General features: G+C 31.3%; 1 protein-coding gene and 1 pseudogene across 1 annotated transcript; both read left to right on the top strand.

Moving 5' to 3' along the window:
* Positions 1-2,589: 2,589 nt before the first annotated feature.
* LOC118043675 (uncharacterized) lies at positions 2,590-4,345 on the top strand (annotated as a pseudogene).
* A 3,678-nt stretch (positions 4,346-8,023) lies between these two features.
* On the top strand, positions 8,024-10,931 carry LOC118043676 (G-type lectin S-receptor-like serine/threonine-protein kinase At2g19130). Its single transcript, XM_035051714.2, has one exon. It carries the CDS (start codon positions 8,159-8,161, stop codon positions 10,634-10,636), a length of 2,478 nt encoding a protein of 825 aa, XP_034907605.1. The 5' UTR covers positions 8,024-8,158; the 3' UTR covers positions 10,637-10,931.
* The last annotated feature ends 6,569 nt before the right edge of the window (positions 10,932-17,500 follow it).

The following is a 17,500-nucleotide window of genomic DNA, read 5'->3' as shown; positions in this document are numbered from 1 at the left end:
AATATTACTCTTAGGTCAGGCGTTGCAGCTAAACCCAAGATTCTTGGGTATAACTTTTCAGAAAAACTCAAGATTTTTTTAATTTTTTTTTAAAAAATATTTTTTATACAAAAAAAAATGACCCGCGTCATCGCGCGGGTATCAAAACTAGTTTTAATACGCATCATTATATCATTCTAATACTCTAAGGTAACTAGCACAATATTGTCCATAGTCCAATCTATACTCTAAAGATTTGAGTACCTTTTCTATTGCTTTTAAATGATCAATAATTAGATTATTGGTAAATTTTTTAAAAAAGCAGAGTCATTAGTTGGTTGCCGATTGTTGTGCTATATGTATTTGCATTGGTACAAATATCAATCTTAAATACAAAAAATAACCATTAGCTAGAAAAGTGATGTTAAGACTAGATAGAGAAAGCACTTCGTGCATAGAACATATTGTGCACTCATGGAAAGTTTGTGTGGACAACCTTGGAACTTAAAAATACATAAATTTATGTGTTGGTATAAGATTGAGTGCTACACACAGTGAAAGTGAGTGCAAGTACTAGGTAGTATGAGTGTTTTATTTTAGGAAGATTACATTTTGTAGCTTGTTTACAATCTTCAGCTTCATTCACGATCTAATTTTTCACGTCTCTTTCCTCCCTTTCCCCTAGATCCATTGCATTTTGCTTGCAGAAAAATGATCTGAAATGTTTGTCATCCACATATGCATAAATTATATAGGAACACCACAAGATGGTGGTTTTCTCTTGAACAACAGCTACATAATACTTGATCATGGGATTAAAACCACATGTTGACCAACATATAAGTCTGCATGTATGATCAGTTTATAACCCATAAGAAACAAATGCTAGTTATTGGCGGCTTGTTCCAGACTTCGACAAGACTAATAATACCTTGTATGAAGGTATTACATCACCTTTTCCCCTGGTTAGTTATTAGTATTTGAGAGTGTAGTAATAATTATTTTTTAAAGTGTTTTTTACTTGAAAATACATTAAAATATAAAAAAAAACATATTTAAATTTTGCCTAAACCTATTTAAAATATAATATCAAATCAAGGCTTAAAAAAGCCTGGTGTAACTAAAGGTGTCTTAGAACTAAGCCTCATATATCATTTCACTAAAAAACTTGTATTGTATCAATTGATTAGAATATTATTTTTATTTTTATCATGTACAGTTAAATATTAATTTACATAGGAAAATGAAAATATTAATTAAGAAACATGATCAATTTTGAACCAACAAATAATTCATCAAAAATAATAAAAACTTGAAATGATAAATTATCAACAAATAAATCCTTATAATATTAATCTAAAGTCAATGTTGAATTTATTAATAGAAAAAAATATTTATTACGTTAACTCTATTTTAGTATTATATATTATCTATCCTCAAGCCTCAATTATTATAGAAAAAATTGATTAATATTGTTATTTTTACCATAATGATTATTTTTCTACACTGATTTTTAATAAATAGAAAAGATAAAATCATGAAAAATAATCATTAAGTATTGTAATAATATTGATATTAAGAAAGCAAAACATCATTGAAAAGGAAAGGCATTAAAAAAAAAATTGGGTTGGACGCACACTAGGTTTGTATAGAAACAGGCTTGTGCTGAAAAAGCATGTCCCAATAATGTTAAAAAGAAGAAGAAGAAAAATTAGTTAGGTGGTTTTACCTCCAAAGCCCATTTCGAGCCAATTTTAAGGAGGAAAATAAAAGAAGATGCCGAAAACAACACTACAACTCTATATCGGGAATAGTGTTTGGCATTGCGGTTGGAAAATGCTTTTAAAAAAAATTAATTTTGTTTCTTTTTTCCTTTACATCAAATTAATATGTTTATGATGTTTTCAGATTATTTTAATGTGCTGATGTTAAAAATAATTTTTTAAAAATAAAAATAATATTATTTTAATGTGTTTTGAAATGATAAATACTTTTAAAAATAACCACTACCACAACCCAAACAACATCTAATAAGTATAAATGTAATTTTTCTGAAATTATCCATGGAAAAAACCACCACAATGAACTTTTTTTATTGGGACTAATTTTTTTTTTTAATTTACTCAAAGTTAATATTGGCCACTTGGTTTTTCCATGTTTTGAACCTTAATCATCTAGCTTAGAACTTTGACTCTTAATTGTAAATTATAAGAAATTGATTATTAATTTAGCTATAAAAAATACAATTGAAATAAAAATAATCAAAATAAAATAAAATAAAAAGCAATGAACAATATGTGAATAATAAAACAGTGAATGAGTGGTGAAATGTCTCGTAATACACAATAAATCAACATGAATTTCCCATATTTTTAGGCTTTTTTAAGATTAAATTTAGATAATCCAAAATTCTTATATGGTATATAAATATTAATTAGCTTATAATTATTGATTTTTTATTCAAATATGATTAAGCACATCTTATAAGATTTCATTCTTTGAATTTTCTACCTCCGAAATATAAAAAACACATGTGCTGTGTCTCAATAAGATAAAATAAATCAAAAAACAATTCAAATAAACTCAAATTTCCCCGCCAAAACAAAAAATCAAAACCTCTTCCTTTCTCTCTAATCTTGATGGAGAAATGCTTGATATCAGTTAACCGATTCACCGAGTCAAGCCAGACATACTTCTTGACTCACTTACACACGGACCACACTCAAGGCTTGACCTTAAAATGGGGAAAATGTCCTCTCTTTTGCTCTAAACTAACCGCTAAGCTCTTACCTTTCAAGTTCCCTGATTTCAACCTCTCTCTACTTCGCGTCGTTGATCTTCACATCTGGCATTCTTTTTCTCTCATTTCTCTGACCACCAGATCTCAAATCACCACTCATGTCATGGCTCTCGACGCCCACCATTGCCTTGGTAAGCCATTTTTTTATGTTTTCTTTTTTATACTAGAACCCACCGGCCGAGTTCACTTACTTATTCAATCGCAATGCATGAGATATTTTGGGAATCGATTTCAAAAAAAGAAATCATAACCTTCTGGAAATCACTTTTTGGATGGTTGGCTACGGAGATTTGATGGGATTGAACTGTAACAAGAGGGGTCATGTTTTTTTTTCGCGGGGAGTTTGGATGCTTGATGTATTCGGGGGATTTTTGATAGGAAGTTGATAGCGAGAGGGCAAAGGATGAGAGGAATAGGCTACTTAATGTTCTTAAGAATGAGACAATTGATGTTCTTTACTTGGATAATACGTAGTATAATCCATCTTATGATTTTCCCACCCAAGAAGTTGCTGCTCAACACGTAGGATTTACATATTTCCATAGCAGTTCTTTCTTTGAGTGTTTTTTGGTAGGTGCTGACAGTTAATGTGCATTGCGGAGAATGGATATTGGTTAATAGGGATGAAGTATAGATAAAGAGCTAAATATTGTTGGTGCTGAAAATGAGAAAATATAGTAAGCAATTGATTAGTATTCGTGTCTTAGGAATGGTCATAAAAGTAAGTAGATTTATTTTGAGTTTATGGGCTTGGCGGAGATTACAGTGCTTCAAAATAGGAAACATATCAGTCATACAACTTTTTTTACTGGTTTAATTACTTGGTAATGATAGGTTATTGATATCATTGCTTCTCATCCAGAGCATGACATCGTTATTGGGATTGATACTTCGGGGAAAGAAGAGCTTCTAATTCACATTTCACATATGCTTAACATAAAGGTACGATCATCGTTGATGTTTGATGGAAGCTTCTGTTCTTCTATATGCGTGGATTATAAAGGATGTGTTTTTATAAAGCATAGAACCAAGTTCTTAGCTCAGTTTCTATGTTTGTTTATTGTTTTTTTTTTATGATTCTAGGGCACCCATATTTTCTCATCGTTTTATAAGAAAGTAGTTGTTGAATGAAATTTAGTGAGCTACTTGCAAATTACATTGGTGAACTATTTCTGGTTCAGGTTTGTTTTAGCTTTAGTTTCCTTTCCTTCTTTGAAGATTTGGGTGTGGCCAAAGCGTTTACAAACCATGCATCTTCTTGGATTCCATGATACATTCACAACTAAAACTTCTCTAACAAGAGTTCGAGCAGTTCCTCGTTACAGTTTTAGCATTGAAACTTTAGAGGGATTTAACACAATGCGGCCAACAATAGGAATCATGCCATCTAGTCTTTCATGGGTGCTGAAACCTGTTTAAGGAGATGGCAATCTTTTTGGTTCTCTCTTAACTTCTCGTTACAAAAAGTGACAGCCATCTGATAAGCTGGATGATAATTTAGGATATGCTGAAAGGTATCACCAATACATGTTTTCAGTTCCTTACTCTAATCACTCATTAGGTTAATTGTTTTTTATTATTCAATTTAAACCCAAATCATCTGATTCTCTCAATATGCCTATATATCATGTAAGGGTGAGTAAAGAAAATTAAAAAACCAATTAAATCGAGAAACCAAAAATAAAATAATTAAAAAATCTAAACCATGGAAAAAACTGATTAAATCTTTTATAATATTTTAAAAAATATTCGGTTTGGTTTGGTTTCATAAGCTTAAAATTAAAAAATTAAACTGAACCGAAACCAAGCCCATTAGAAAAGTCCAAAAAAAAACCCAAATAACAATATAGTTTTTGGTTTTTAATATAAAATAACTGAATCGAATCGAAACTTAACCAAACCAAACCAAGCCAAATCAAACCAAAACCGGTCAGTTGAGTTTTGATTTAATATAAAATAACATAACCGAACCAAAATCAGTTGGTTTGAACCGGTTTCAATTTTATTTTGATATTTTATAAAATTCTAGTTTGATTGTTTTTTATAGGTAAAAACTAAATTGAACCAAAAATAATTACCTCTATAACCATGCATCATAAAAGATACGAGCAAAGAAAAAACATTATTTCATTAAACACGTTATGAAGACAATTTTTTATCATAAAAAAATCACCGAAGTCAACAATATATTTTATTTATGTTCATGAAAGTGATTGGAGCGAGTTTTCCACACGGCAAATGACAGCACCCAACTCGATCTTAACTACGGTTGAGATGTATTGTTTTGCTAATCAACTAGTGTTATTTATCTAATACTTCACATCACACATTAATAATAAGATATTCTAATAAACAATTTGAACCATTATTATCTTTAAAATCCGTTTTACATGATTTATGACTTCTGAAACCGTCGTTTTTAACTCTGAATCACAATTTAATTAATATTATCTTTTCATAAATAAATTATCAAAAAATTTGAGTTAAGTTGATTAAAGGTATGTTTGACAAAAACAAAATTATATTAACTTTTTTTTTTATTTCTTTAAGAGAATTGATTAAAGTAAAATTTTGATTTTGTTGACCAAGCTTGAGTCCCCAGTCCTCTCTCTGGTCATGACAAACCACTAATTGTCTTTCACATAATTCAATTTCGATCTCTTGAAGGTTGCAAGATGGAACTTCGAATTTTCCTTTCTTGGCACGAGAATGACTTTTTTATCATAAAAAAAATCACGCCCACTGCATCTCAAATGATGAAGGGTGTTTTGGGAGTTTAGTTAAGAGTGTATTTTAAAGTGTTATTTGTGTTTGGAAATATATTAAATATATTTTTTATTTTTTTAAAATTTATTTTGACATTAACATATCAAAATGATATAAAAATATAAAAAAAAATAATGTGAAGAACTTTTTTTTTCAAAATTTGCTAAAACTTCGTTGCAAATACAGTGTAAAAAGATACTAAAAAATAATATAAATTATAATTTGAGATTTCACTTAACAGTTTAAACTATTGAATGTAGATGATTATTTAACATGATATCAAAGTCTTAATAACCAAACAGTCACGAGTTCAACTTACCATACCAATATATTTAATAAAAATCAAGCATATAGTAGTATGAGTCTATGCAAGTTTCAAACCCAAAAAACTTTATTTTAAAGAGTATGTTAAAGAATAATATAAATCATAACTTTAATTGAAATGGTTTTTTAACAAAAAAAAAATATCAAATATTTATGGAAAGAAAAAAAAATGAGAAACATATTTACCTATTAATTTCAATTTGTCATTTTCGTGTTAATGAATGCATCAAGCACCCAAACTATGAATGCATTAAGCTTGAAACTAAAAAAACAAACTGAACCGAAACGAAACCCATTAGAAAAGTCCAAAAAAAAAAACATAAATAATAATATAGTTTTTGGTTTTTAATATAAAATAACTGAATCGAACTGAAACTTAACCGAATCAAACCGAAACCGAACCAAACTAAACTAAAACCGGTCGGTTGGGTTTTGATTTTTAATATAAATAACTTAATCGAACTAAAATCGGTTGGTTTGAACCGGTTTCAATTTTATTTTGATATTTTATAAAATTCTAGTTTGATTATTTTTTATATATCAAAATTAACCAGAACCGAAAATAATTATCTCTACAACAATACATCATAAAAGATACGAGCAAAGGAAAAACATTGTTTAATTCAACGTGTAATGAAGACAATTTTTTATCATAAAAAAATCACCCAAGTCAACATTATATTTTATTTATGTTCACGAAAGTGATTGGAGCGAGTTTTCCACACGGCAAATGAGAGCGCGAGTTTTCCACACGGCAAATGAGAGCATCCAACTCGATCTAAACTACAGTTGAGATGTATTGTTTTACTAATCAACTAGTGTTATTTATCTAATACGTCATATCACACATTAATAATAAAATATTCTAATAAACAATTTGAACCATTATTATCTTTAAAATCCGTTTTACATGATTTATGACTTCTGAAACCGTCGTTTTTAACTCTGAATCACAATTTAATTAATATTATCTTTTCATAAATAAATTATCAAAAAAAATATGAGTTAAATTGATTAAAAGTATGTTTGACAAAAAAAAAATATATTAACTTTTTTTTTATTTCTTTAAGAGAATTGATTAAAGTAAAATTTTGATTTTGATTTTATATAATTTTTTTATTTAAATCAAATAATTATTTCTGATCAAATTAATAGCCGATGGTAAATATTAATATGAAATAATATTTTACAAGAGTTCTTGGCTATGTGACCTTTCTTCCATGTTGACCAAGCTTGAGTCCCCAGTCCTCTCTCTGGTCATGACAAACCATTAATTGTCTTTCACATAATTCAATTTCGATCTCTTGAAGGTTGCAAGATGGAACTTTGAATTTTCCTTTCTTGGGCACGAGAATGACTTTTTTATCATAAAAAAATCACGCCCACCGCATCTCAAATGATGAAGGGTGTCTTGGGAGTTTAGTTGAGATTGTATTTTAAAGAGTAATTTTATTTGAAAATATATTAAAATATATATATATTTTATTTTTTAAAATTTATTTTTAACATCAACACGTTAAAATGATCTAAATATATATAAAAAATTAATTTGAACAATTTTTTTTTTTCAAAATTTGCTAAAACTCTGTTGCAAATGTAGTCCAAAAAAATGTTAGAGAATAATATAAATTATAATTTAAGATTTCATCTAATAGTTTTAAACTATTAGATGGAGATTGTTATTTGACATGGTATCAGATTCTTAATGATCAAGCGGTCATGAGTTCAAATCTCACTATACCAATATATTTAATAAAAAATATGCATATTGTAGTATAAATTTATACAAATTTTAAATTCAAAAAATTTTCACTTAAAAGGATATATTAGAAAATAATATGATTCTTTAACAAAAAAAAATATCATATTAAAAAAAATATTTATCTATTAATTTCAATTTGTCATTTTCGTGTTAATGATTGCATCAACCACCGCATTTAATGACAAAATTTGATAGATATTGAAATATAGGTTTAACTTTAATTTTAATATATATAAATAATTTGGATTTAAATGAAAATTGATTGAGAATATCATATGGTAATAAAATAAATAAATAAAAGATGGGGAGATGGTATCAGGAAAATGACGTTGAATGTGTCCAAAAGAAAGCTCGGTTGACTTATGGTTCAAAACAACAGTCTTTGAAGTTTCTTTGGCAAATGCTTACGTAGCATATTGAGACCAAGTCTTGTTTTCTCTCTTTCAGACTCTATTAAACTAGCTGTGGTGTCCATTCTTGCACCTCCAGCATCTCAATCTTGCCTGCAAAAGTCTTTGGCAGCAGCCATGGATGTCCGAAACAATCCATGGATCATGTTTTCTGTTATCTTTTTTTGTTTTCCTCTCAACTCCCATGTCTCCCTTGGAGCTGATACAATCTCTGCAAACAGTTCTCTCTCTGGAGACCAAACTATTGTCTCAGCACGAAAAGTCTTTGAACTTGGTTTCTTCCATCGAGGTAACTCCTTAAACTACTATATAGGCATGTGGTACAGTACAGATAAAGTGTCTGAACAGACCATAGTTTGGGTAGCAAACAGAGACACACCCGTTTCTGATAGATTTTCTTCAGAGTTAAGAATTTCTGGCGGTAATTTAGTTCTCTTTAATGAGTCCAAGATCCCAATTTGGTCCACAAATTTGATCTCTAGTAGGTCAAGTTCTGTGGAAGCAGTTCTTGGTGATGATGGAAATCTTCTTTTGAGAGATGGGTCTAATTCATCAGTGTCACCACTATGGCAGTCTTTTGATTTTCCAGCTGATACATGGCTGCCTGGTGCCAAGGTTGGATTGAACAAAATCACCAAAAGGAACACTCTTCTTATTTCATGGAAAAGCAAAGATAATCCTTCACCGGGTCTTTTCTCTCTTGAGCTAGACCCAAATCAGAGTCGATATTTGATCTTTCGGAATAGGTCTAAATCCTATTGGGATAGTGGATCATGGAATGGACAGATTTTCAGCTTAGTTCCTGAAATGAGATCCAACTATATTTACAACTTTAGTTATGTTAACAATACTAATGAGAGCTATTTCACCTATTCATTGTACGATGAAACACTCATATCTCGGTTTGTGATGACGGATGGAGGACAGATTCAGCAAAAATCATGGTTGGCGAGTACCCAGCAATGGTTTTTGTTCTGGTCGCAACCAAAGACGCAATGTAAGGTTTATGCTTACTGCGGGGCTTTTGGAAGCTGTAATGAGAATTCGCAGCCTTTCTGCAACTGCTTGACAGGTTTCAACCCGAAAAACAGGGAGGACTGGAATTCGGAGGTTTTCTCTGGTGGATGTGAGAGGGCATCAAATCTGCAGTGTGGGAATTCTAGTGTTGTTAATGGGAAGAGTGACAGATTTTTCTCGAGAAACAATATGAAGTTGCCTGCAAATCTACAGACAGTGGCAGCCAGGAGTGCACAGGAATGCGAATCCACTTGCTTGAGTAACTGCACTTGTACTGCCTATGCTTATGAAGGCAGTCAGTGCTCAGTTTGGTTCGGCGATCTTTTGGATATGCAACAACTTGCAGATGACTCAAATGGAAACACTATCTATATCAGGCTTGCAGCATCTGAGTTTTCAAGCTCGAAGAATGATAAGGGGATAGTTATTGGTGGTGTTGTGGGCTCAGTGGTGATAGTGTCTCTCTTTGGCCTTGCTCTGTTTGTATTTTTGAGGAGGAGGAAAACAGTCAAAACGGGGAAAGCAGTAGAAGGTTCACTGATAGCTTTTGGGTACAGAGATCTACAGAATGCGACAAAGAATTTCTCAGAGAAATTGGGAGGTGGAGGTTTCGGTTCTGTTTTCAAAGGGGTGTTGCCTGATACGAGTGTCATAGCTGTGAAGAAGCTCGAAAGTATCGTCCAAGGAGAGAAGCAATTCCGGTCAGAAGTGAGCACAATCGGGACAATCCAGCACCTCAATCTTGTTCGCCTTCGTGGGTTCTGCTCGGAGGGTAATAAGAAGCTGTTGGTCTATGACTACATGCCCAATGGTTCTCTTGATTCCCATCTTTTCTCTGAGGACTCAAAAACGGTCTTCGACTGGAAAACTCGGTACGGTATTGCTTTGGGGACAGCTAGAGGATTAAATTATCTCCATGAGAAATGCAGGGATTGTATCATACACTGCGATATAAAGCCTGAGAACATCCTTTTAGATGCTCAGTTTTTCCCTAAAGTGGCAGATTTTGGCCTGGCGAAGATTGTAGGCCGGGATTTTAGCAGGGTGCTAACAACCATGAGAGGGACAAGAGGTTATCTTGCACCAGAGTGGATTTCAGGTGTGCCTATAACTGCCAAAGCAGACGTTTACAGTTATGGAATGATGCTTTTTGAAGTTGTATCAGGAAGGAGAAACTCTGAGCAATCTGAAGATGGAAAAGTGAAGTTCTTCCCAAGTTATGCTGCAAGCCAAATCAATCAAGAGGATGGTGAAATGCTTAGCCTATTGGACCAGAGGTTGGAGGGCAATGCTGATCTTGAAGAGCTAACAAGAATCTGTAAAGTTGCTTGCTGGTGCATCCAAGATGATGAAGCCCAAAGGCCATCAATGGGTCAGGTAGTTCAGATCCTCGAAGGGGTTGTGAACGTGAACCCACCTCCGGTTCCGAGATCTCTCCAAGTGTTTCTTGACAACCAGGAGAGCATAATTTTCTTCACAGACTCATCCTCTAGCCAAAGTTCACAGGCACAGAGCCACACCTCCACCGCTTCTTCTCAGATCAAGAGCACCACATCAAACACAAGTTCCAAGTCTTAAAAAAGAGAACCAAGAAGGCATTTCGAGAAATCGGGTTTGAGTAACTGTAATGCTGCAGTCATATATGAGAATGCAATAGTCTTGGGTGATTGTAATAGTTCAAATTATCCTCTTTAAATGGTTTGCATATTATTTGAAAGCTAATTTCAGAGTATTTCTGAGAACGGAAAAATTGCTATGGCTTCTACTGTTGTGAAAGCCTGCTTCTTAATATATTTTATGTTTCATGCTTCATGACATCAACTTTAGCTTGTAACTGATAAAGAATTAATAATGATATTTTTTTTTAATGCTATCATAAATATTATATTACTTAGTTTTCCATTTGAACCTAGATTTTTAAATCTCTAATCAACTTGTTATAGTCAACATTGTCATCACCCATCTCTGGGTTATCCCGGAAAATTATATATTTTTCTTTCCAAAATAAAAACTAATAAATAAATAAATGCTAGCAACGTCGATAAAGGTTGGAAACATGGAGAAAGCAAGTACAAGAGAATTTTAAAAATACATAAAAACCAAGATGATTTTAGAATAAATTTGAGGCCTAATTGCACCCCATTATACCCAAAGACTGAAGAAACAATGCAAATTCAAAACTAAATTAAATAATTATTGGATGAATCTGCATAAAAAATAAGTCCAAGGAAATGGGCCAATTTAAATAATTATTTTTAATAAGCCAATTTTATTTAATTATGAACCAAATTAAAGTTTAATTATGTTTAATAATTAATTTGGGACAAATTAAAGGACTTAATTTTATGCAAGAACTTAATTATACTATAAATGAGTTACATTAATTTTATTATAGCTTAATTGAGAAGATTGAATTTTAAAAGACCAAATTTATTTTTTACCAAGTCAACTGATTAAAATTAGAGGTAAAATCACAAGAAAATTAATGTTTTAGCATCAATTAGAGGTCAAATTCAAAAATTTCACAGCCAAATATTATTTGGCAAAAGGTGTCAAACTATAGGGGCTCAATTGTTTGAAACTAGGGGTGAAATTGAAAGTTGAATGGTCAATTAAGGGATAAATTGAAGAAATCCGAAATGGAAAAGGCGCCAAACTTCAAGGTTAAAATTGAATTTTTTCAAGGATCAAATTGCATTAAATAAAAAATTTATGGTCAATTAGGGGTGCAATTAAAATAAATTGAAAGTTGGAGGATTAAATTAAACTTTGGCCAGAACCCTAAATTAAAACCCCCAAAACAGCATCGTTATAAAAAAAAAAAGTCACTCGGTTCCTATTCATTTTCTTCTCCAATTTTACTAGAAAACGTTGTCCGAGTAACTATTTTTCAGGTGCATTTAATACTTCATCTCTCTACTAAACTGACAACACCTGAACCAAAATGATCACATGACATTTCTCTACAACTAGGTATGTTTTGTTTTGGCCAATAGGCACCACAGCAGTTGCGGCGTTGGCATAAAGTGGCAAACTCAGGCAGTATTTAACTGTCAAATTTGACATTTCATGGTGCCAACTTTGAATCAACAATTGGGATCCTTTCCATTTGAATCAAAGGTCAAAAGTTTTTCCCAATGAAGACAAGATTACCCTCTTCCATCTCCTATAAATACTAATTTTTTTTATGGCATGAGCATGAAGAAATCAGAGTGCATAGTTGGCTAAAAACCATTTTCCCCCTTTATTTTTTCTTCTCCTTCACTAGCGATACTTCACCCTCTTTTTATCCACCTCCGGCAACAAAACTTTCAAATTCAAAAAATAAAAAAATAAAATAAAAAAAGAAACAAAAAATGTTTTGTTTTCATGCATATACAACCAAATCTTAAAAAGTTTTTCAAGTATATTTACATAAATAATTTGCATCTTTCTCATGTTTCAAAAAGGATAAAAAAAAAAGTACATATCATAACTAGTTTATAATTATACATTAGAATCTGACCTGTCACACTTGACATCGCGGTGACTTTAAAATTAAATGAAAACAATAAGTTTCTAGCATCTTGTTCTTTGATGGAAAAAAAGTCTTGTTTAAGGAGTTGTCACCTAGTATTATGGTCACTAGAAACCTTAACTGGTCAATAGAAATTCTATGGTACGAGACTGGTTAAACAAAAGTGAAGATATTATCACTCTTTAAGCATCTTACTTTAGGTAGGCTACAACACTAGTTTTATCTTAAATAGCTAAGAATTGTTGGTTTATGCTATGATCGTATGTTTACGATATTCCTGACTTTGGCATTAATTAATATTCAACCATGGATACTTTCACTCTGACGTTGATAAATATTACACAGTTAAAAAAATATATGGTATTTCTGGCTTTGACGCCAGTAAATAAACTAATAAAATAAATTTAAATCAATTCATGCATAATTTTTAAACTAATAAAATATATGCCAATTTAACTTGTTTTTCACATATATATTTTAAAATCTTATGGGTCTTATCATTTAAGCATTTAACTCTCCTTCTCAAAGACGTAAAACAGATGTTGACAAATGTGGTCTTTTTTATATATATCAATTGTCGTTTAAAAAAATAACAAATGACTATCTTAAAAGAATAAAATAACATAGAAATATATACTGCAAATCTTCATAGCTTATCAATTAAGGAAGTTAGATCGATAGAATTGAATTAAATTAAATAACGTTCCAAACGTGCATACCCATATTTAAGAGTGTGATTATGGTTGCTTTTTTAAAATATTTTTTTATTACAAAATACATTGAAATAATATTTTTTTTATTTTTAAAATCAGCATATTAAAAAAATTTAAAAAAAAAAATTTTTAACAAAAAAAATTGAATTTTTTAAAAACACGAGTTAGCCCGCGTTTTCAAATGCTCTCTTAGTATGGATAAAGGAATTGATGAAAACTACAAATGAAATCTTTTAAAATATTTAAAAAATATTTTTTATATATATATTAAAGAATTCTAAAACGCGTGGGGAAAACACTGTAGCTTTCCCCACGCCTACTGTACATCAATGAATAAAAGTATTTTTTGTTTTTAAAAGGTCTCACTATACTCATTAGTCATTAGTTAAATATCACAAAAAAAACAAAGAAGAAGAAAACGCTGCAGCCCCCTCCTCTCTTTAAAAAAACCAAACACAGCCGCCTCCCCGGGGTTTGAATTGTTTCTCCTCACCGGACCGCCCTCTTCAGCTTTTCTCTTCTTCTTCTTCACTGGAGCTCCCCACAGTTCTCCTTCTTCTCGCCAGCCAAACTCAGCCCACGAAGAAGCCGCCACCATTCATCAACACAGAGCCATCGACACAGCCCTTAATTTCACTCCTCTTTCCCCCATTTTCCTTTAGCCTTTGGACCAGAACAGCCCCTTTACCTTCTCAGTTGCAGGAGCAAAAGGCGAACCGGACGGAGACCAGCCTTCTCCTCCCTCAACAGCAACGGCGAAGCAGCACCGTCCACCACAGCAGCGCCGCTCCTTCGTCCTCTGGTTTCTCAGCCACCTCCAGCGTCCTCCCCTCTCTCGGCCGACCCAGCTTCAACAGTACCGACAGACCAGCCACAGCAGCGCCGTCCACAGATCGGCAGCCACCACCACTCGTGGCGCCGACTTCCAACGCTCCCGCCTCCGACAGAGCCGCCATCTGAAGAAGGAAGGACTAGCCACCAGGAATAGAAGGCTTTGATTGCAGATCTAAAAAAGGAAAAAAGAAACTGATCTAAAAGAAAAAAAACAAAGTAAAATCAACTGTTATGTGCGTTTTTGATTGTTGCAGGTCATGCCGGCGAAGACAGAGAAGAACAAGCCCTTCGGGATCTGTTGTTCCCAAGTTTCTTCACGACGGCGCTTGAACCCACGCGCCGTCACTGTTCATGCATACCCAGAAGTCCTTCCGTGCAAATTCGGGAGTTTTGAGGGATCATTTTGTAAATTTTAAAGTTTTAATGTAATTTTTGTTTATTTATTTTAAATTTGTAATATGTGAATGTAAAAGAAAAAAAAAGAAAAGAAAAGAAAATAATAATACAAAAGGGGATGTGTGTGTTGGTGTATTTTTATTTATTTATTTATTTTGAATTTGTATTTGTATTTGTATTGTGGATGTAAAAGAAAATAAAAAAGAAAAAGAAAAAGAAAAGAAATGAAAATAGTTAATGGGTGTGTTTGTATTTTGTGTTATTTATTTGTATTATTATTATTATTATATTATATTATTCCTAAGCATAGCGAATGAAAGTGTTTTCTTTTTCACGCCTCTCTTTACTCATTATTAATATATTATTATTATATTATATTAGATTATTTAACTGTCTTATTTTTATTTTTTTTTTTGTTTTTTTGATGAATTAAGTGCTGTGTGGCAAGATGATAATTTTCTTTCGAAGTGCTGTGTGACAAGATGAGACCATGATGATTTAAATAGGAAAAGCTATAGCTTTTCAAGTGTTGTATGACAAGATGAGAATTTTCTTTCGAAGTGCTGTGTGACAAGATGAGACCATGATGATTTGAATAGGAAAAGCTTTAGCTTGCTGCTCATTTAAATGCTTTGCAAATGTCCACTTTTTGTTCTCTTTCCGTTAATTTGCCACAGCCTTTTCTTATTATTATATTCTTCAAAGCAGATTGAAGAATATTTAACTTACAAAAGCGACATCATCATCATGTTTTAACATCATCATGATTCTGTATTAAATGCTTTTAAAATTTATACTGTGTTTTTCTTTACGTTTTTTGCAATTCAGTCTTCTCTTCGTAACATTTTTTCTATTTAAATTATCAGATTTTCATAACAATCCTGGCTTGACGGGTTAACTTGGTTTAATGGGTGAACTCAGTTAACTTTAGGTAAACCCGTTAATTTTTTTATTTATTTAATTATCAAACTTTCATGATGCGAATTCCATATTTGACGGGTTAATCCAGTTAATTAATTTTTTTTTTCTTCATTAGTTTTTTTTTCTGTTTGTTTTTTTTTCTTTTTAATCAATCTATTTAATTATCACACTTATATGACACGACCTTGCAGCCAGACCTACATCCAAGACTATTGGATCTGATATTGCAGCCACCCTCACTTAAACTTGGGTCATGCAAGTTTAATATTATTATTAATATTATAAATATTATTTTTAGGTCAGGCGTTGCAGAGTAATATTTATAATATTAATAATAAAATTAAACTTGCATGACCCAAGTTTAAGTGAGCCTCACTGTAACACCGGACCCAGGAATATTAGATGTGGGTCTGGCTATAAGGTCGTGTCATAAAAGTTTGATAATTAAATAGATTAATTAAAAAAAAAATCAACTGAAAAAGAAAAACTAATGAAGAAAAAGAAAAAGAAATTAAATTAATGGGGTTAACCCTTTAAACCAAGTTATCCCGTAAAACCTGGGATTTGCGTCATGAAAGTTTGATAACTAAATAGAATTTAATTTTTTTTTAATGAATTTTTTTGTTTGATTTAGTTTGTTAATGTTAAATTTTTTTATTTTGTTATAAGATTTTCATGATACGGATATCGAGTTTGATGGGTTGACCTGATTTGACGAGTTATTTTTTTTATTTAGTTTAGTTTGTTAAAGTTAATTTTCTTTCTATTTAGTTATCAGACTTCCATGCTTTCATGATACGTATCCTGAGCTTGACAGATTAACTTGGTTTGATGGGTTAACCCAATTAATTCTGGGTAAACCCGTCATTTTTTTTCTATTTAGTTATCAAACTTTCATTACGCAAATCTCAGGTTTTACGGGATAACCTGGTTCAAAGGGTTAACCCAATTAATTTTTTTTTCTTTTTCTTCATTAGTTTTTTCCTTTCTGTTTATTTTTTTTCTTTGTTTTTTTTTAATTAGTTTATTTAATTATTACATTTTTATAACACGACCTTATAGCCAAACCCACATCCAAAATTCTTGAGTCCGGTGTTGCAATTAGGCTCACTTAAACTTGGGTCATGCAAGTTTAATTTTATTATTACGATTATAAATATTACTTTTAGATCAGGCGTTGCAGCCAAACCCAAGATTTTTAAATTTTTGTTTTTTTTAAATATTTTTATACAAAAAAAAAGACCCGCAGCATAGCGCGGGTACCAAGGCTAGTATATATATATAACGAGTAAGATCTCGAACAATTTTTATTTTATATTTAATTTTTTTTAAGTATAGACAATCTTAATTTCATAAAGCTGACAAATATTTCTTATTTAATTTTGAAGCTTTTGTTAAATGAAAATCTTGAATCATTGTCCAAGTAAACCTTAATTTAAGTCTGCTTTTGAAATACATTCTATTTATGTCACTTTACACTTTAACATGATTATGAGAGGGAGAGACCTCACATTTAATCCCTAACATATTATATAGTTATCAATTCACTCTCAACTTTAGGATTCAAGTGATAAATTATACAATATATTAATGTTAAATTGAGAATTAAGTTTCCTTACTTTTAACTCCTTTTCCACCAAGTTTGAAATCCAAAATCCAAAGTGCAATTGCCAGGTTTCACCCACCGTCCATCACTACATCTTTTTTTCATTGTTGTGCTTGTTTTATAGTTTGATAAAATCTAAGAACAAAATTAAATACTGTATTTTTTTTCCAAGACGAACGCTTCTTTTCTCTATTGAAAGACAAGAGGTTACAAAGATGAGAGAATGTTGTGGATATGATAAAACATAAAAAAAAAAAAAAAAAAAAAAAAAAAAAAAAAAGTAGAGAAAAGAAAAGGGGTTTTGCTCTAACGAAGTTATAGATATTGAAGATTTTCACAGCTCAATAATGACTACACCCTTTTGCATGTTTTTGTGGAGTTAAAATGTATTATAAGATAATGGATATCGTTTTCAAAGGAGATTATGCATATCTTCTACTTGTTTTACATTAAAT

This window comes from Populus alba, chromosome 13, assembly GCF_005239225.2.
Source record: "Populus alba chromosome 13, ASM523922v2, whole genome shotgun sequence".
NCBI classification, from domain to species: domain Eukaryota; kingdom Viridiplantae; phylum Streptophyta; class Magnoliopsida; order Malpighiales; family Salicaceae; genus Populus; species Populus alba.
Note: the sequence above shows the minus strand (reverse complement) of the source record. Positions and strands in the feature narration are given on the sequence as shown.